At 40.1% G+C, this 21,267-nt stretch overlaps 1 protein-coding gene across 12 annotated transcripts in view; it reads right to left on the bottom strand.

Annotated features, from left to right (window-relative positions):
* The window catches only part of kidins220a (kinase D-interacting substrate 220a), a 55,741-nt gene that overhangs the window by 33,978 nt on the left and 496 nt on the right, over window positions 1-21,267 (bottom strand). For 2 of the 12 annotated variants that reach the window (XM_061844052.1, XM_061844061.1), the window contains exons 1-21: window positions 20,625-20,796; window positions 16,796-16,944; window positions 16,298-16,396; window positions 15,757-15,855; window positions 13,093-13,191; window positions 11,931-12,029; window positions 11,621-11,719; window positions 10,433-10,630; window positions 10,252-10,350; window positions 9,786-9,884; window positions 9,550-9,648; window positions 9,293-9,470; window positions 9,047-9,211; window positions 8,778-8,957; window positions 7,986-8,151; window positions 7,739-7,890; window positions 7,329-7,429; window positions 7,049-7,234; window positions 6,750-6,890; window positions 3,877-4,114; window positions 3,575-3,666 (exon numbers count right to left, since the gene is read on the bottom strand). In XM_061844052.1, the coding sequence (XP_061700036.1) occupies window positions 3,575-3,666; window positions 3,877-4,114; window positions 6,750-6,890; window positions 7,049-7,234; window positions 7,329-7,429; window positions 7,739-7,890; window positions 7,986-8,151; window positions 8,778-8,957; window positions 9,047-9,211; window positions 9,293-9,470; window positions 9,550-9,648; window positions 9,786-9,884; window positions 10,252-10,350; window positions 10,433-10,630; window positions 11,621-11,719; window positions 11,931-12,029; window positions 13,093-13,191; window positions 15,757-15,855; window positions 16,298-16,396; window positions 16,796-16,927 (2,721 nt within the window). In that variant the 5' untranslated portion in view covers window positions 16,928-16,944; window positions 20,625-20,796. Of the gene's footprint in view, window positions 1-3,574; window positions 3,667-3,876; window positions 4,115-6,749; window positions 6,891-7,048; window positions 7,235-7,328; window positions 7,430-7,738; window positions 7,891-7,985; window positions 8,152-8,777; window positions 8,958-9,046; window positions 9,212-9,292; window positions 9,471-9,549; window positions 9,649-9,785; window positions 9,885-10,251; window positions 10,351-10,432; window positions 10,631-11,620; window positions 11,720-11,930; window positions 12,030-13,092; window positions 13,192-15,756; window positions 15,856-16,297; window positions 16,397-16,795; window positions 16,945-18,881; window positions 18,993-19,910; window positions 20,062-20,343; window positions 20,526-20,624; window positions 20,801-20,922; window positions 20,987-21,267 lie in introns of those variants that run through there. The other 10 variants (XM_061844063.1, XM_061844062.1, XM_061844058.1 and 7 more) reach the window with 9 other exon arrangements.

Below are 21,267 nucleotides of genomic sequence, written 5' to 3'. Positions count from 1 at the left end.
TGGTCAGACTCTATGAAATTTTTTTGCGGGTAAATCACGCATTTGGTTGACAGTTCCCAGAGACACGGCCTTAGCAATAAATAAATAATATTGAGGCTATTTGGCCGACAGAATAGAACTGTGCAACATAAATCTGGAAAAATATTTATCTCTATCTCATATTTATCTTATCCCATATTTAAATGCAATAAAAAACAAATACTTCAAAGATTAAATATACTCACCAAAGATGCAATGTATTAATGTGTGAAGATCTCTACAGATATATTTTACTAGTTGGTTTGTTCTGACTAACCAATCAGAGTACAAAAAATTATGATGATGCTTTTGAGGGCCAGCCACTGTGAGGTGAAATGGTTAAAGAAACAATCCCAGTGCTGATGTAGATTAAGTTGCAACAGCCAACACTACTGATTCTAGACTGATTTAGATTTACATGGCAAGACAAATTCTGACTGGACAAAAAAAAAGTAATATCTGGAATCCACATTAACGTAATGAAAGTAACTGAGCCTTTAGAAAGGCTACAGAATGAAGAGAAAAAACTGAATTATCCATCCATCCATTTTCTTAGCCGCTTATCCTCACAAGGGTTGCAGGGAGTGCTGGAGCCTATCCCAGCTGTCAACAGGCAGGAGGCGGGGTACACCCTGAACTGGTTGCCAGCCAATCACAGGGCACATCGAGACTAACAGCTGCACTCACAATCACAACTAGGGGCAATTTAGAGTGTCCAATTAATGATGCATGTTTTGGGGATGTGGGAGGAAACCGGAGTGCCCGGAGGAAACGCACGCAGGCACGGGGAGAACGTGCAAACTCCACACAGGCGGGGCCAGGATCGAACCCGGGTCCTCAGAATTGTGAGGCCAACGCTTTACCATCTGACCCACCGTGCCGCCCTGTTTGAATTAAATTATACAATTTCTTGCCTTTACTTAGCACTCAAATATTCACCTAAACAACAGAAGGCACAGAATGTTTGAACTTCCAAGCAGTAGGAGCAAGTCTTACTGTCACAAAGGGAAATATTTTGTTTACATGCTACCTACACAGTCATAGAAACCATCAGTTCAAACTAGAGAATGAGTCATGAAAACGAATCAGTCATTTGCCGGGAGATTGAAGAGCAGGATGCCTCCGGAATCAAAGAGGACACTACCAGCATTTGAGTTTGCCAGGGGGAAGAAAAAATGTTGAGCAAACAAGCAAGGGAGGCGCGTAGGAAGTGTCGGGTTCGTCAGAAGGTCTCACAGGGGGCAGGAAGGCATCAGCGACAGCAGCAGAGTCGCTTAGCCTCCTGCCAGCAGAGCCGGTGCCAGTGTTTTGTTGAGGGGGCCCACTGCTGCTCAGCCTTGTCATTAGACGGTGGCAACGCAGCAGGAAGGATAAACAGCCATTACATCAATTACACCAGGAGCCTTGGCTGCACACCCAGCACCGCACACTCTCTTTCTCTACCTATCAGCATGTCTCCTCCTGTCCACCGGCCTCCACGTCGCCTGCCAAAGCCACGCCTGCACTGAGCATCCTCTTCAGGAGGCGACGGAAATTAGAAAGCAGCAAGGGTTACTGTGGCGCTAAGTCTCACCCTCGGCAGCACACACTTTCCTGTCCAGTCGGAGTTGATTGCTCAAAATACAGTGATAAATGATTGATGATAATGCCACATCAATTATTTTGGTTTACTTAGTAAAGCCATAAAATAACTGCCCTTCTGAACGATCTCAACATTTTTCATGTAAATAATTCCCATGGATATATGAAATGCAAAGGTGGGCAGTTATACTCTACATTTACTTGAGTAACATTTTCCATGAACTGTACTTGTCAAGAGTACTTTAAACACACTATTTTTTTTTTACTTTCAGTTGAGTATTTTTGTGAGGGATTGATACTTTTACTTTGTTACTATTATCGACATACTGTTCGCTACTTTTATTTATTCATTCTTGCGTGTGTGCATCTATTTTTAGACTCCATCTTGACGTTGGGTTCCCGTTACACCAAACAAACTCGATCACTAATGTCATTTCACTCGCATTCACCAATCAGACGACACAAAGCAGTCCCATGAGCGTGCACGTAGCCTTCATGAGTCAATTAAAATGACAAATTTTTCACCAATTAAAAAAGGCAGTCACATGGCTGCACACAGAGCCTTTGCGAGCCAATCAAAATGATTCATTTTGTGTGTGCGTGTTGCGGGGGTGGGGGGCAGTCGTTCGACTCTTTATTTTACAGACTCCAAAAAAACAATAGATTTATCATGCAGCACTTAAATTGTGACTGCCCAAACTTGGATATATCAGCCCACTTTTAACTTGAGAAGGTTCAGTGTATGCGTTTTTGTTTTTTGGGCTGTTAAAAAAATTTAATGGTGGTGGGGGGGTGTCGCCTCCCAGAATTTTTCTTATGTGCTGATTTAAAAAAGAAAATCTGAAGTTACCCAGAAATTACATTTTTACTTGAGTAGGTTTTTTTTCCCCATTGATGAGTAGATTTTACTCTGACTCGAGTAAATATTTGGATGACTACTTTTTACTTTTACTAAAATCATATTGTTCTATTTGGCTACTCTACCCACCTATGGTTACAATTCCCATATTCCAATTCCAGAATATTAAAAAAAAAAAATGATCTTGCTGACCTGAGAAAAAAGGCTCACTTGGCTGTTAAATTCAATAAAGTTGACAATATTTTAACTATGAAAGTTTGGAAAATGGAATAGCTTCCTGTGCCACTGGCAACAACATAGCAACTCGTTTTGTTGCTCCTTTTCTCCTTTCACATGTAGATGTCGGTGCTAACGGACATCCAGGACACAACTGTAACACGAACATGAATTAATTCAGTTTAATATAGCAGTATAGTAGTAATACCATTGATACTTTCTAATTACCATCAGTATCGTAACTAAAATTCATGATGTGCCCACAACTTCCTTACAACTTAATCACTCTCTCACTTTCAACGCAACCAGTTGAGGAAGATGGCAACCCTACTCTGAGTCTTGGGTTTGTTTGAGGTTTCTTACGAAGAGGGAGTTTCTCCTTGCCTCTATCACCTAGAGCTTACTCATGTGTGGTTTGTTAGTTTGTAAATGTGTCATAACCATAGTTCTGTTTCAGACCTGCTCCATATGTAAAGACCCTTGAGACGAATTGAACAATATAGTTGACTTACCATGAGAAAATTAATTATCTTTATCAAGCGACTCATCTTCGAAGTAGTAATATTGTCACTTGTAATCAAAGTAAAAACTTTTTGATTTTGCCTATTAATGTCTATTGTGTTTGTATAATTTATAATAATTAAAAATGTGTAAATATCTAAAATGTTGCTTGTGTGGTTAATGTTTTATTGTGGCCTTCCATTATTATGTACGTGAGAAATGGATTCAAAACCTAATCAAATTATACATCAACCAGTGTCCTGAAATACAGTGAAGAAAATAAGTATTAGAACACCCTGCTATATTGCAAGTTCAAATACTTATTTTCTTCACTGTAGTTTGTGTTCGACTTCAGGGGCTTTACTCTCTATGATTAAAAAAAAAATAAAAAATCTTTACCCTGCGGTTAAGAGCATTCTTGCTGCCAAACTTGGCTTGGTCTGGAGCCAGGCTATTCTGAGACATCTTCCTGTCAACATCATCATTCCAACCTGTGGTTGAAAAACAGGGAAAAAAAAGAATGAGGTAAATTCTCACGGCATTGACACGCTCGTAACTGGACTAATCTTAGAAGATGTGTCGCCTCTCTCCCGAGCAGGCTTCATCAGTTCATGCAACAAAGCTTAGTTAAGACAGAATAGCCTAAGTATGAGGTGAAATATTATTTTCCACAAAAGGTCCTCAGATGCAATTTGCCGTACCTTCCGCAGTCAAGCTGTCACCGTTACTGGGTGCCGCCATGCAGAGCTTCCTGGCTGTGCTGAGACCTCTGCTGTTGAGGAACACCGGCAGGTGGACAATGTTCCTCATGTAGTCATGGCCATTGATGTTGGAGTCTCTTAACACACTGTTGAGGTTTTGGTTGATGGCTTTAATGATGATATGAGGGTCGCTGGCAAAGATGGAGATGAAGGGCCCTTTAGAGAAGAGAACGCGCACCTAGCAGGAGAAGCAGTCATAAAAGATGTCAGGCAAAAACAACGTAAAAACTTAACCAGTTGGATTATGTTTATCTGTTCTTCACATAAAATGTTGGATTTTTTTTTAAACCAACAAATATTTGAATGAGCATGTGAAGCCAACTGACAAGTACCAGTAGAGGCAAATTGTGAATAACAAGTTCAGCACGCCCTAAAGCACATTCGGGGTTTTTCCACCAATCACCAAAGCAACTTTGCGTTCCCAGTAACAGGAAATTCTGGTAGTAAAAAGTTCTTGTGGCCCATGTGGTTTTTGTTTCCATCTCACTTATTTCATCTCACTTATTCCAAACTCAATTCCGTTACGTTGTGTGAAACAAAATTTGCCAATTATGTTCAACCTATATTTAATTCAACACACTAAAAATACATGATGTTTAATGTTCAAAGTGATAAACTTTGTGTTTCGCAAATAATCATTAACTTGGAATTTGAACTCTAACGTGTTCCCAAAAAGCTGTGACAGGCTGATATTTACCACTGTGTTACCTTACCTTTTCATTTGACAACACTCAATAAATGTTTGGGAACTGAGGATACTAATTGTTGAAGCTCTGTAGGTGGAATTCCTTCCCATTCTTGCTTGATGTACAGCTTCAACTGTTCAACAGTCTGGGGTCTCACTTGTCCTATTTTATGCTTCATAATGCGCCACACATCTTCAATGGGAGACAGTTTTGGAGTGCAGGCAGGTCAGTCAAGTAACCGCACTTTTTTACTACGAAGCCACACTGTTATAACACGTGCAGAATGTCACTTGGCATTGTTATGCTGAAATAAGGAAAATCCCTGAAAAAGACGTTCGTTGTATATCAGCATATGTTTTTCCAAAACCTGTATGTATCTTTTAGAATTAATGGTGATTTTACAGATGTGTAAGTTACACATACGATCACAGATGCTTGCTTTTGAATTTTGTGTCAATAACGGTCTGGATGGTTCTATTCCTCCTTTAGCTCACAGAACACAATTTCCCAAAGCAACTTGGAAGGTGGACTCATTGGACCACAAACTACTTTTCAGCTTTGGCTCAATCCATCTTGGATGAGCTCGGGCCGAAAGAGGCCGGCAGCATTTCTGAATGTTGTTGATGAACGGCTTTTGCTTTGCATAGTAGAGTTTTAAATTGCACTTAAGTTGCACAATGTCTAAAGTTTAGACATTGATGTCAGCTTTTGATGCAGTGCTGGTTTATGAGTTTGAACATTAAAAATATTGTCTTTGTAGAGTATTCAATTAACTATAGGTTGAACATAGCTTGCAAAACATTGTATTCTGTTTTCATTTGTTTAACAGAGCATCCAAGCTTCATTGGAATTGGGTTAGTAGTTCAGGGTGTCTTTAGCAAATGAGCCTGATGTTCCTTATTACTGACAGCTATTGGATCTTAAAAATAATCCTGGTATTTCAAGCTTTTGGTGTCTTACTTTATACCTTAATGAATATTTTCAATACTTTTAATACCTATAAAAACCTTATTCCGTCATCCAGCTGAGGCAATTGAGAATTATTTCTCATTTGTAATGCCAACCTGGCTGCAGTCTACAACGCTTGAGTTAGGGCGTTAACTATATTTCAATAAATTGAGATGATGTACTTAAAAAGCATGTGATAGAGTGATTTATCAGATGGAAAATACAATATGGATATGAGCCTGACGCCTTACGTAGTTCCGCTACAAATATGCGAACAATAAATCACATTGATAAAGACCCTCTGTTGATTCATCAGGTATCTTTCTGCAGCATACAATCATATTGTTTTGGCTCAGTGTCTATTGAAGGTCACATCTGCATTGGCCTCACTTTTCATTTATCTCTCTTTTTGTAGTCTATGTCGTTAGGTGTCATTAGTTTTAGCCAGCATTTTCTTGAATAAAATCCAAAGTTTATTCAACTTTAACACAATCCACACACCCCACCCCACTAACGTACTTGATATGGTCAACAACTTATCATTGCATTAAGCGTGTTGTTATAAAATTAGATTTTTAAGAGGGGTGAACACTTTTAGCACACCAAGAGTCCTGTGTAAATTTGTTTGAAAAAAGTTAAATTTAATCAAAGAGGAACACAGAGTGCCCAGAGTGTCACAAATCGTATATCTGCAACACAACTTGTTGGGGATTTTCCACGGTGCTAACTAAAGGGCAGTCAGTGTCCAAGAGTCACGGGACATGGATTTGTGTGGCATGTTTCCACGGTTTGTTAACCCTTGACCATTTAGCCGCACGCACTCCGCGCAGCAGGATGAACTACCATCTCAGCAGCAGCTGTCAGCAAGATCACGTGAACTCAGCAGAATGCATGCGCTTACTTCAGCCACAGATGAAAAAATTACATTACAACGCAAGAGGTTGCAATCTACTTTGGGATCACTCCACAAAATAATAACATTTGGCTAAAGGTGGAATAATTGTATTACAGCAACTGGGAGTAAGAAGTCAGACTTAAAGGGAAGCTACGGCAGCTGGGAACAACAGGGCATTTGTATACCTCCGGTGTGTCTGGATGTGCTCAAAGAGAGAAAATCAGGATCATGGGAACAACTATTCTTGAACTTCAACAGTGACAACCACCATCACAACTACAAACCGTGTCCAGCATCTGCAGAACTTTGTCCTGCTCACAAGCATCCAGGCCATCTATGATGACAGCCATTCGAGTCTGGTTCTGGGTAAAGCCATCAATGGTCTTGGCCATCTTTGACATCAGTTCTACCTCATGCTTCAGAACCTGCCGTGACAAGAATAAATACAGGCTTCAAAACATTGACTAAGTAAAACCAAATAATTTGACCTTTTTGGTAAATTTGTCAAAAATGCGCATCTGTTTTTAAGATCCCGAGGAATCCAGTGAATCTCCAATGTGATCATGTGATCTGTTTAACCCACCTTCATAAAGCCTTCACTTTTGAGCTGGTGGAGGTTGTTGGCAGCCCTGTGCAGGCGTTTCCTCTGCGAGTTAAGGACAGAGTCTCCCACCTGCCACCAGGTCTTGCAGTTAAGCAGCAAGGCCAGGCCCACCACGCTGGCCATGGCGATAAGCACCGCATTCACTGTCAGATTCTCAGGGTTCACCTGGACAAGAAAGTGCATATTAGTCTAAAAATCCAACGTATCCAGCCATGTGCTTTGTACAATATTCTAGCACTATCTCTTCTTTTTAACCCACCTTAAATATTGCTAGTAAGGCTAAACCAGCAATGAGGCAGCAAAACGTCAGGGCAAACAGCACAAAGGATGGCATGCAGCATGTCTTCTTCCACTTTTTACCTGATAGGTGTGAGAGTAAGAAGTACATAACCGTGTTGGTATTGTCCTTAATAAAATAGCTTCCTTAACTGCTTAATGATGCAAAGATAAAAGTAAATATCAATTGTGTGAGGCCCTAATTGATTTATTGCCGTTTAATAGACCACACTAGGAGTAAGTCTGGCATGCAACTGCCAGTATTCAAACAAACAGCTCAAAATAACAAAGACATGGCATCCAAATGAAATCTGGAAATTTTAAATGTAAAATCCACTGCTCAACTGTGACTTTCTAAAAGCTGGCCTTATAGTTGAAAGATAGCAAAGTCACCTTGGACCTCGTCATTCTTGAAAACCCTGAACAGCCTGGTGGCCATAAAACCAAACTCCCTTTCACAAGCATCTGAGAGCGTGGCAATCATTTCTGCCATGGAGGTCTCCCCTCCCACGCTGGACAGCCGATTGTAATCCGTGAACAGGAACCTGCCACGAATGAGAGAGGAAAGCTATCTATTTTAACATGCAAAACCTCAGAGAAAACAGATCATTTGGATTAGAGTTTTGTTTTTCACTGTCACCTGACAGGCAGTGCTCGGGTGGTTTGTTCAGGAAGTTCAGGGGGATTGACAAACATGAGTTTGAGGAGGAGCTCCAGGTAGCCAATTTGCCGGGCAAGGCGAGTGCTGATGACCCACGCCCAGTTCCAGCTCTCTCTCTCACGTCGGCTTCCAAAGTACACCAAAACTGAAATTAAGACAAAACAGCCCAAGATATGTAATTCAATTATTTTGACATTGGTACATATAGGCAGATAAAGTAGATTCTACTAGCCACCTGACTTCAGTTTGTTTTCCTCATTTCATGATTTCTTTTCAAACCTCTTTTTTCATTGGTTGTGCAATGTCGCCCTCTAGTGGGCCACAGGTTTGAAGACATGTTTTTCCTATTACAGTACAATATACCCTCACAAATAGGGACAGATGAAGGCCGCATAAGCCTGTAGGAAATTTCCGTAACTATCGGGGTTTGCTGAAAGAGTAATTACAATTGTCTAAAGTAATAGTTAAAACCATAAAGCTATACCACAAACTATAATACAAAAACACTTGGGAAGATCACTTATAAAATTTCAAAACGCTTACAAACAGGTTGTGCGCACTATATTGCCCTTAAAAAAATTATGATTAAATATTAAAAGTAAAAACACATAAATAGTCACAGTTTTCCACAAATAACAGTAGCATAGGTTCAAAGAAGAAATCGTGCTCAACCACAAATATGTGGGGATCCACTGTAGTTGGAACGCTTCCAGGAATTAGTAAGCACGTAACAAATGATTTGAGACTGTGAATAAAGTCTGCCATTTTTACCAAAGAAGATGTAAATCAAAGCGAGGAAGCTAAGGGAAACTGCGATAGCCAGCTTGGGATCAACAGTAAAGCCAAGTATCATGGCCACTGAACCACACAGCAGGAGGGTGAGGAAGACCACCAGCCAGGAAAAGTGGAACAGCGGCTCGATCTGCTGCCCTGCAAAGGTCTTCATTTCATCTAAGAGACAAGCGGAGAGGATATAAGCATCCTATTAACATACTTCTTATACGTCCCGAATAGATTTTGCACGCTGTGTGAGTACCGACCCTCCAGTTTCTTCAGAAGAAAAGATTTCCCACTGCCCCACTGTGCATACAGACCAACACAGATGGGTGGTTGCATGGTGGGCTCGCTGAGAATGTCTGCAAGAGCACTGCTGTACAAGTCATAACCCAACATGTCCCCATCTGATTCAGTTGGGGAGAGGTGTTCTGAAAGAGAAACAATAAAAATCATGAATGGTTCAGGTGATTCCAAAGGAATCCTTACCAACAACAAGCAAAGACTCATACTGGCGCCAAATATTTGGGTGAGTATGCTTTTCTGGTGGGTGCAATCAATGTTGTATGGTGTCTCTCCGGCCTTGTTTGGGCGGTAAAGGAGGCGGCCATCTTTAGGGTTCCTTAGCAGGAGTTCAGCTAACTTTCGGCTCCTCCCTCTGATGGCAATGTGGAGGGGTGTATCGCCTTTCTGTTCAGTCAAAAGGAAGTCGAATGAGTTGAAGAACGAAAAATGACAATGTCATTAAAAAGTTAAAAAGAGTCTTGACCTTTTCCACAGCTGAAACCTTTGCGCCTTTATCCAGCAGCAGCTCCACAATCTCTATGTTCCTCATTTTTGTGGCTTTGATAAGAGGAGTTTCTCCCTCCTGAAAAGCAAGAATACACATATAGGTCATTTTAAACAATTTTATACAATACATGGGACAATAATTTCACAGAAAAAAAGTGAACGTGTGCAAAGTACAAGAGAGAGAACACGGTCTATTCCAATGGAACGTTATACCTTGGTGCAGCTCTCCGTGTCAGGGTTACACTGCAGGATGTCTCTCACCATGGTGGCGTTACCTTTCTCCACTGCCCAGTAGAGAGCTGTCTTTCCGTCCTGAGGTGGGGAGAAAGAAAAAAAGAAAATCGGGAGTCAATTTACCACTGTAGCGGCAAAACACAAAACGTACTAGCGATGAATTCCAGCTGTAAAGTAGTAGGAAAATGTAGTAAAATGCAGATTAGCGGTAAGTTCTTTGAAAATTATGACTCACAATCTTTCTGAAAATCCAACAGAGTCGCAGGTTTTTGTTTCAGTACCTCCAAAATGTGTCTGTTTTGGAAGCCCAAACATTTCCATAAACTCTGAGCCCAAGATTAAAGTTATATTGAGAGTAAAGCAAGGGGAATTGAGTTGCAAGGAACACAAAAAGGCCTCCTGCTTGCTTGTTAAGATCAACAAGGATTCGGAGATGAGTTCTTACCTGGCCCCTGACATCAATATCTGCATATTTGTTCAGCAGAGCTCGCACTATTTCCACGTGACCTCCTCGCACTGCTCCTATCAGCATGGTCTCGCCACTCTGGAGAGAGGAAACAGCAGGAAGGGAATTCCATTTGTTTTTTCATGTGGACGTCTGAAAAACAATGTCCAAAGGGTCTCACCCTATCTGGGATGTTAACATAGGTTCCGGCATCCAGCAGGTCTTGTACAATCTCTGTGTGTCCCTCTTTAGCAGCGATGGCCAGGGCTGTGTTGCCATCCTTGTCTGTCATATTGACATTGGGGTTCCTCTTCAGCAGCTCCTTGACGACTTCAGTGTAGCCGCCTTTCACTGCCACAATCAAAGCTGTATTGGAGTTCTGAAATAGAAACAGATACAAGTGTTATAACGAGGTTGTGTGCTAATTAAACTGGCTGGACAATAATAAGTGTATGTCTCATAGGCTTGATGACAGTTTTAAGAACAACCAAACACATGCAGTGGCACCATAGATATAAATGACGGATTAATATAACAATAGGTTTAACACTGATCTTGTATCTTGTCCATTGTTAAAATAGAGCTGAACTGCTTTATACTGGGATCTTTCTTGTATTTCGGGTGCCCTACTGAAGTCAGTGAAACCTCCAAAATCAAATGTCCCGATCATCAAATTTGTATAAAAAGTCAAACTTCATGATGCATCACTTTGAGGGAAAAGTCAGAAAATCATGACAGTTCCCCTCAGTGAGCATCGAAGGGCTTAACTCCATAAATATAGTTTATTTTTGCTTTTGCAGTGCCACCACAGAAGGGTAACAAGTAATAGCAAAGGGGAAAACGTGATAAGAATCAAAGACTCAGAAATGGAACTCGCTGTGGCACAGTAAAATGTCTGTGCAATATGACCAATACAATTAATTCCATATCAAATGAGTTTAATTATTACAAAACATACAACTAAACAACATTATTTGCTCTCTGAACTTCTTCAAAATCAAAAACGCCATTTTGTATTATGTGAGTTTCCACAACAAAAACTTTAGGGACTTGTGGCTAAAAAGTGAAGCGGGCAGCGTGTGTATCGCCGAAATGCACCAAAATTTCCCTTTTTTCCCCACCCATTCTACAGTGGTTAACTTCAGTTTAGACTTCTATGACAGTTATGACTTGAAATGGCTTTTAAAAAAAAGATTTATATTATTTTCCATTGAAAAATCTGGTCTGGTGGAATTGGGTAGAAATAATGGTGTGTGTGTTTGTCTTATATTGAGACTCTATGCACAATACAAACTGACGTTTGAACTTTTAACAGCAGCCGTAATGCAGTCATATTTGACCGGTCATAAAATATATATAATCTGCTTACAGCGCCTTCGTGATCCACATCGGCGCCATTGGCCAGGAGGTGCATCACGCTGTCATAGTGACCCTTCCTGGCAGCCCAGATCAGTGGGGTGGTGCCGTACTGCAAAGGAAGAGCACGATAAAATAGTTACATAGCTATACAAACATGGGAAAATTAAATGTACAGTATTACAGGGGAAAAAATACGTTATTGTATACAAGTATATAAAGACAAAAGGATTTACATGATGTAAGAGTGCATTTTTAATAACGTTATCCTGACAGTTACATAAAAGTAATTTTTTTTTTTTTTTTTGCTAGTGGGTCATTACCTTGTCCGAGCAGTTCACCTTCGCCCCGTGCTGCAACAGGAGATGAACGATCTCAGCATGGCCTCGACCTGCCGCCCAAATTATGGGGTAGACGCTGTACTGTTGGGAAAGACAAAAATGATGACATCAAGTCGGCTTCAAGCCATTAGCCACTATGGATGGATGGATGGATAGATTAGATTAGATTAATAGATAGATAGATAGATAGATAGATAGATAGATAGATAGATAGATAGATAGATAGATAGATAGATAGATAGATAGATAGATAGATAGATAGATAGATAGATAGATAGATAGATAGATAGATAGATAGATAGATAGATAGATAGATAGATAGATAGATAGATAGATAGATAGATACACTCATTTACTACAAACAGATACACACACATTCACACATGCATATAGACTATACACAACATTTATATACACGCATACATACACATGATAAAGATAATAAGATTTAATTCATTTTTCTACTGCCACAATATGGTGAGAACATCATTTGCTTTCTCTCCATATATGACTGTACACTTTTGAACTTCTTGATGCAATTAGGGTCTACACATTTCTCAGGACTAGGGTTCAAATTTAAGACACGCCTGTGTGGAGTTTGCACGTAATCCCCGTCGCTACGTGTGTTTTTTCTGGGTACTCCAGTTTCATCCCACATCCCAAAAATATGCATGGGAGGTTGAATGGGAACCCTAAATTGCCCGTGAGTGTGAATGTCACTGCGTGTTTTAAACGTGGCCTGTGATTGGCTGGCAACTAGTCCAGGGTGTACCCCACCTCTCGCCCAAGGGACGCTGGTAAAGGCTCCAGTACACTGGCGACCATGATGAGGATAAGCGGTACATAAAATAGATTGATGCATAGTTTTAATGACAATTCCTTTTCCTAATATACACATCTTGGCCTCTGAGAGGCAATGTGATACACACCAGATACACGTTTGCAGTGACAAATAAAAAAAAAGTCATAATCAAACTGTTATTGCAACCCATTTTTCACAAGGTTTGAAGAACATACGCCCAAGAGTGTTGTTCAATAACCATTTTTTGCTGACATCGAAACGATTTCCGATCTCAACGATCGGATGGGACACCCCTAATTACAATGATGAATGAATGCAGAAGAGGGGATCAAGTCTTAGTACCTGGCCAGTGATGTTAGGGTTAGCTCCTTTGCTCAGAAGCAGCAGCGCGACATCTGTGCGACCTTTATAGGCGGCCCACATGAGAGCAGTCCACCCTCCCTGATTAAAAGACACAAGCACAGACACCATTTGTTTAAACACAGAAAACAAAGTGAGTTTAAATCCAATTCCTCCAGAATAAAATAGAAACAACCTTTGTATTATTGTGGCAACTGGAGACAATGTGCTATTCATGGATGGAGTGATACACATTGCACCAAGGGAACAATCGCATCACACATTGTCCTTTTTTTGTAATGTGTTTTTTTTGGGGGGGGTGTTATAAATAATCCCACTGTAATGGAAGGTGTCCTGTGCAAAGTGCCTTACATGGTTATGACTCAGCTCATGTCTCTTCCCTCTCGTCGTAAACCAGGGGTCAGTGATTAATGGGAATTACGATTAATGCAACTGGACACAAAAGTGACTGTACGCTGTCTTTTGCTCCCGTCTCTGGTAGGTCTATATCCCAGCAGCAAATCCGATCATTGTTTCATATGAGTAACATTAGCTGACTATAAATGAGGTTATTTAAAAAAAATAAAACAAAAAAAAAATTTAAAAAAAAGGAGCCATCACATTATTACTGGTGGTAGTAGTAATCTCATTTTGTAGCTAATGGATCTTCTGTTTTAACGAGCACTCAGGTCATCACATGAACGTTTATTACATTACAAATTGTAATACTACACGTACATTTCTATTATATCACAAAAATATCAAAAATAATAATCCTCATATTGAGATAGACATACATTAATTCATATGCAGAACAATAATCTGTCCTCATTAACAACATTATGTTCTCAGACAGTATTTGAGACTTCCTGCTTCTTGTACAAGACGGTATCACACTAGCTACTGTATATTTATTGTTCATTTTCCCCTTTCATCAGTGGTATTTGCTTGTACACCCATAAGTGCAGACAATATCACAAAACATGTTACATCTGCTATAATTATTTTGTACACACATCTTTCTTATTGTGTTGCAATCCTTCTACCCCACTGGTTCTCAATTGTTGACTCCCTCAGACCCGCAATTTTTTTTCTATTGTTTCAAAGCTGCGACCTACTATAAAGAAGTTAGGAACAATATAGAACATGTTAAAAAAATAGCCTTGAAAAACATATTTGAAACATTATTACTCATGCTTACGTTTAAAGCGCCTTTCAGAGGGAAAGCAGGCAATTCAAGGATGAACATAAATACAAAATTGCATATGACGGCATTGATGTCTTTTGATGGGGAGGGCACAACGTCATCATCATCAACATCATTCCTTGCCTCTGTCCCTTGGTTTCAGTTGATCTTTTTTAATGCGTGAGCAGCATGATTCTAGACCTGCCCCATATGTGTCTTTAGGTCACTTCTGTTGTTTGCCAATTGCACTGTAAAATTTTCTTAAGTACTAATTACTTCAGTCACTCACATTTGAAAAATGTACGGGTGTGGTCAGTCCTGCTCGCAGATATAAAGTTACGGGTGTGGTCCACCAGTCATGCCCGCAGACAAAGTTACAGGTCTGATTAAAGATGAAATCTCAAGACCTTAAAATAACTTACTCAATTAATATAACAAACTGTAAATTAAAAATAAAATAAACAAATACAGCGCCATGGTGGATCAGCTGATAAAGCATTGGCCTCACAGTTTTGAGGTCCAGGGTTCAATCCCGGACCCGCCTGTGGGGAGTTTGCATGTTCTCCCCATGCCTACGTGGGTTTTCTCCGAGCGCTCCGGTTTCCTCCCACATCCCAAAAACATGCAACATTAATTGGACACTGTAAACTGCCCCTACATGTGATTGTGAGTGCGGCTGTTTGTTCAGTTCAGGGTGTACCCCACCTCCTACCTGTTGACAGCCGGGATAGACTCCAGCACTCCCTGCGACCCACGTGAGGATAAGCAGCAAAGAAAATGGATGATGCATAAACAAATACATAACTAAAATGGAAAACGACTGCCGTTAATAGGAGGCCAGCTTGCTAGAACCCGCCTTTATATGCGTGCACTTTTTTATTAGCCACACCTGAATCAAGCGATGAGGTGGATAATAGTCTGTCTTTTTTTTTGGGGGGGGGGGCATGCCGTCACACGATCAACCAAAACTGCCTCGCAATCGACGCTTTGAGCACCCCTAGTGTAACTGCATTTCCTTTGACATGGCTCATTATGTTGATGACTTTCGACGTAAATGCGCTCGCAGTACGTGAAGCAGGTCTGAACATGCGCTTTCGGCATAACTTCCGTACATGCTCAGTACGGTTAACTTGCATTTCCTGTTTCTGGGTAAATACTGATAGTTTAGGAGCAGGCTTGTTACCAATGTTTATGAAATAAACATGTAAATTAATGTCAAGACTACACAAAATAAGCGACGTCTTTTAATATGTATTTTTTCTACTGGTAACAAATTTTACGCGCGTGATTTTTCGTGCACGATTTGCGAGCGTGATAGCGCATGGGCGTCATCGCCACTGTCAAATCACAGTGACTGTTACTTCATAGTTAAATGGCCATCTGGAAAGTTTTCCTCTAAACGTTTATTTATACCGTTGCTTTGAGATTATCATCCCTCTATAGCTTTACTCATCATTTGTCATCATCATCAATATTCTCACCATGTCTCTATGTTCCATGTAAGCATCGTTGTCCAGCAATTCTCCCACCACCTGAATGTGGCCTTCCTTGGACGCTGACATCAGCGCTGTCCAGCAGTCCTGTGCAAAGATGCATAGTGTTACCATGGGAACCACCATCCAGCTCCATGTCGAGTTGAATGGGTGTGTGCCTGAGCTCTTGGTTGTACAGAACCGACAAGCGGCCCATGCTGATAAGAGAGCAACAAAAGTGATTGGAATGTTCCTTTAATGCGCAATAGCAAGTTATATGTGATGATGTTAATTACAGGTGCTGTGTGTGTGGAAAATGTACATTTAGGTAAACGTCCACGACAGATGGACTCTTGAGTGATGTCATCAAAGTGACTGTAAAAGCCGTTATTAAAGCTCAGGTTCGCTCGAAAATAGCCCGTGGAAAGTGGCATAAGCATCTGCTATCCCGGGTTTTTTTCGACTGATGTCTTCATTCACACTGTGTAAGACGTTCTCCAGAATGCTTTCAATTCATTTCAAGGTCGTGTAAGTGCTTGCGCAGGCTTACGACATCATCGCAGTTAACGTTGGCTCCTCTCTTGATGAGCTCCTGCACGATTTCCAGATTGCCCTGCTCGGCTGCCACCATCAGGGGAGTCTGGCCATTCTGAAATAAGACAAGAGGGAGAATACAAAGACGTGAAGACCCCCCTTGTTAACTTGAAAGTTCACAACAACAAAAAACACTTTTGAGAACACACTGCAAGAATGTTCATGTACAAATCTACATTCAGTACATTATTACATACACGAGAATTCCTGATTGGTGCTATTCTGCTTATTCCTTTAATCGGGTCCCTCAAGGGCTTAATTGCCTCAATTTATGAAGTGGAATATTGAAAATTAAAAAAAAATATTTTAGGGTATTTGTATGGTGTCCTAATACATCAGTTTTCTATTACAGACCTTCTGTTTTCCTTTCTACAAACAGCATTCCGGAAGCGATCTTTATCCATTATTGTACTAAAAAAAAAAAAAAAAAAACAGGAGTGTCGATGGAACTCACATCACTTCTGCTGTCGACGTCTTTGAACTTGTCCAAGTGTGCTTTTATGGCGGCCAGGTTCTCCTCCTCCACGTAACTGAAGAGGCTTTGGACAGCCACGGTGGTCATCTTCAGGGAAGTGGTGGTATCCATGGTTGAGTGGTCAACACCTGGTGGGAGGGGAAAGCTGTTCAACAGGTGATATGTGTGGCTAGACAAGAGGGTCGGGCAAATATTGTCAAAACCCAACTGCAGTTTTTCAATAAAATGAAGGTTTCCAGGAGGAAAGGTGCACAAAGCTGTAAGTATGGCAAAAACGAATTGTATTTAATGTTCATATGTCAAATGTCATATGTCAGCTTTAGTCATATTTGCAGGTTCACAAGGTGTCAAGGTCATATTTACACCATTGATGTGAATAGGATTAGAACATTTAGCTCAGTTCTGCGTGTTCACATCAAAAACATGAACTTAACATGAAATAAGTAACTGCTCGTGAGGATTAAAGGGTCATGATCATGACGCTTTAGTGTCAAGTCTTCAAAAACCACTGAGAGCTTTTAATCCTTTGAAGCTACATTCATGTGCTTGCAGTTTTCTATCACACTAATTCATTTGGCTGACTTTGGGCAAGATGTGGAGTACAACAATCCATTCACACTCACATTCAAATCAAGTCCTCGTGAACCTAAAAAGAAAGTTATTGGAAAATGTTTTTGAACCTTAGCTGAGATTTCAATACCAAATATCAGATATGCAAAACAGAGGAGGGCTAAACACAAAGTCATAGTGTTACTGTGATGAAACTACATAAAATAATAAAATGTATAAAACTTCACAATGTTTAAGGAAATACAGAGGGTGGTTTGCTATACAGCATTCAAACCCAAGCACTCTTGACTGTGAGGCATATGTGCTAACCACTCGCTTACCGTGCTGCCCATTTTGACCACCTGGCTAAAACAGAAGGTGCGCATTTCAGGTCAATCATTTTAGTAGTTAAAAATGCCTATAGCAATTAATTGTGGTATTACCTGTCATTATTTGAAATAAGGATGCACACACAACAGACACGTTTTTAGTGGTAAAATATTTGTTTGAGTTTGAAACACAAAAAAAGTATGTAGAAAATGAAAAGGATGGGCTCAAGTGATCAAAACTAACTAAAAATCTATTAGGAATGATGGATTTTTGAAAAGTGGAGCAGACATAGAGCATCCATATAATTCAACCCCAGAAATTAAGAGTGACTGTGTGTGTTTTCTTTGTTGTTGTTCACAGCTTTGCCCTCGTTTCATATCAGAGTGCACTCATTTCACTCAAGTAAGTATTGGACCACAAGATCCCCCTGGGCAACAATTCAAAGTCTTATGACAACATTTAATTCACCAAACAAAAGAAAAGCCCATTAAAGATGGCGGCCTCTTTGTAGGAGGCGTCGATAAACATGAATAATTCATTAGAGAAGGGGGCTGGAGACCAGTCCGGGGTGCGCCCCGCCTCTCCCCCAAAGTCAGTCAGCTGCGATAGTCTCCAGCTCATGCTAAAAACACATAATAAAGACAAGTGCTATAGAAAATGGATGGTTGGATTCAAGTTGGGGTCTAACAACAGCCAGACGCGTTTCCCGCTACCAAACTGAAGAATTTGGCTTCCTGTAAGCGGCCTCAAAAGAGGGTTTCCTCACAAGCGCCTCAGTTTTCAACATAATCCCAGAGGCACGCAGGCAGTTCATGCTCAGGTCAATACTACCTGATAAGATTAATGGGTGAAGAAGTAGAACAAGCCAAAGCAGTAAAATATTGACTTTTGTGCCCTTTTATTCCATCTCCACGTGTTTGTTTTGTTCAAAATTCGAGACTCTGTCAAGCATTAAAGCGGTGAAAAATCCTTTGTTTGCAAAGGAGGCAACAGTTGACACGCCCTCTCTGCTCCTTGGTTTCCCGGCACAACATAGAGATGATTTCATTACATCCCCGTCACACCATCAGACGGACAAAAAAAAACGCAAGGTCGGTCCAAAGCCGCCAAACACAAGTAACAAGGGATCAAAGCTATCTTAGAAATAGACCGGACTATAAAAGGAGAAAAGAAAGCTCTCCCTTACCTTGATGGAAGGCGATTTTTCAACACCAGCGTAGGTCTTGCGCTCACATCATACACACGACATCTACAAACACAGCCTGGCTAAAGCCCGGCATCCCCCCACCTCTTTTTTTTTTTTAACTCCAGGCTGAATATTCCATGAGGGGGGCTGGCCTACACCCAGGACTTCCCCACACAATGGCAGCGCTCCATTTGCATTCATGGCAGCTCCACACCATTGGATTCGGATGAAAGGGGGACAATTTGTGTCATTTCGACTTTTTGTGCAATGATGTAATGACCGAGTGGAAATGAATGATGAACAGGAAGGGACTGATTATCAATTAGGAGTCACCAGAGCATGGTGAAATGTCCAACGCTGTCCAACATCCAGGGTATCATTTTGAAAGAAATGGAGGATAGATAGATAGATAGATAGATAGATAGATAGATAGATAGATAGATAGATAGATAGATAGATAGATAGATAGATAGAGATAGATAGATAGATAGATAGATAGATAGATAGATAGATAGATAGATAGAGATAGATAGATAGATAGATAGATAGATAGATAGATAGATAGATAGATAGATAGATAGATAGATAGATAGATAGATGCTAATACAAAATGGGAGCCCTGGCTGGATCACCAATATATAAACATATAGACCACTAAAGTAGATTATCCATGGTCGATGTTAAATAATTTCAGCCCTAATATATGGTGAGCCAAAGACATATTAGTCATTAGATATAAGATATAATTTAAAAAATAAATTACGACCATAACAAGACATCCTTGTTCAACACTGATCAATTTGGACCAATGGTAGTTTAAATCAACCATTACTTTCAGATTAAACACTACCAATGTCTGAAGGTTTAACCTATTTTATTTAATAAAATAAAGAAGCAGCAGGCTTTCTCTACTGCCTACAAGTATACAGTATAACATGAGCTCTTGTCACTTTTATCAATTTGCAGGATCTTTTTAAGGTTAAAATATGTCTCGCCATGTGTGTATGTTAAACAAAAAACAGGACCAACCTCATGGAAAAAAATCGTCAGTGTAACGTGAGCAACATGCAAAAGTAGACAGTTTGAAGACAAGACTAAATTTAACCAGTGACCTCTTCAACACATGTCATGAGCATGTTTAAAAAAAAAACTGCTGAGGATCCAGATCTGTGACACCGCCCAAAAAACGTCTGAAGCTCGCCTACAAACATAAATCTATGATGTGTAAAGAATGCAATATTGTGTACTGGATGTATTTAAGTGCATTTAAAAAAAAAAAAAAAAAAAAAGCAAAGCTGCTACTTCCTGCTTTTAAAGGCAGCTAGCGAGCGGTAGGCGCAATGAAGTAGCAATTAAGGTGCTAAAATTACACGAAAGCAATCAAGATAAAGTGTATTTCTGTATATAAAAAGACACTTTTGGGGGATGAGAGCACAGCACAACATCTGGGTGTCACTTTTACCGGTCACATGGGCAGGTTTGTGGGTGAAGCAAATCTATATTTGCTTGACATATTATCCTGCGATCGCGTGCTCCGAAAGTGTTGCTTTCAAATAATTTAGTTTCTTTTTCGAGCCACCAGAGTCGGGAGCGACGACGACAACAGCAGCAGTCGCCAACTGAACTTCTGGTAGCCAATAAGCTAGTTAGCGTTAGCTCCAGGAAGCCAGCACATCAACAAGTTCTTGTCATTTTCACTCAGTGGGGAAAAAAAGCACACAACAAAAGCCAAAGTGCTCTTACCTCGACTGACAAACTCTGAAAATATCCGAGCTTTTCAGTTAGAAGAATATAATGTCATGATAAGATCCCGTTACCATTTGCAAGCCTTTTTTTCCCAATTTAGTTTGTATTTTTATTTTTTTTTTAACCGAATGACGTTGACGCGGGGGCAATGGAGCCACATTACAGAGCCGGGGGGGGGAAGGAAAATATACGAGGATTTTTTTTAAAATGCAACTAAATGAATAAAATGTAACGCTTTTCTCAATTTAAAGCAACGAATAAAAAATATTGGTAAAAATAGTCAATGTATATTTACTTAATTTTAATACGACATCGCGTAGCTCCGCCCCTCCAAAGCTGTACTCTACGTTGAGTTTAAAAGTCCGACAATAAAGTCGGTGGAAAAGCTGATTTCGTGGCAAAGTTATGTTTCAACAGAAGAAGACAGAAATAAAATTACTGACTGTAGGAATTAAAAAAATATATATTTGAAAAGTTAACTAACAAAAAAGAAAATTGCAAACTTGTAAGAAAAAACGAAGCTAACGTAAATGTTAAATGTTCTCATGTTGAACACTTTTTACCAAGGGTGAATTAGCAGTGAAAGACATTTTGTGTGTTGGAATATGATGTCAAGCAAGAGTGTGCAGTGAGTATTGTA

The sequence above is a fragment of the Syngnathoides biaculeatus genome, chromosome 15 (genome assembly GCF_019802595.1).
Source record: "Syngnathoides biaculeatus isolate LvHL_M chromosome 15, ASM1980259v1, whole genome shotgun sequence".
Classification (NCBI taxonomy): domain Eukaryota; kingdom Metazoa; phylum Chordata; class Actinopteri; order Syngnathiformes; family Syngnathidae; genus Syngnathoides; species Syngnathoides biaculeatus.
The sequence above is the reverse complement of the archived record's forward strand: the minus strand, read 5'-3'. Positions and strand labels throughout refer to the sequence as shown.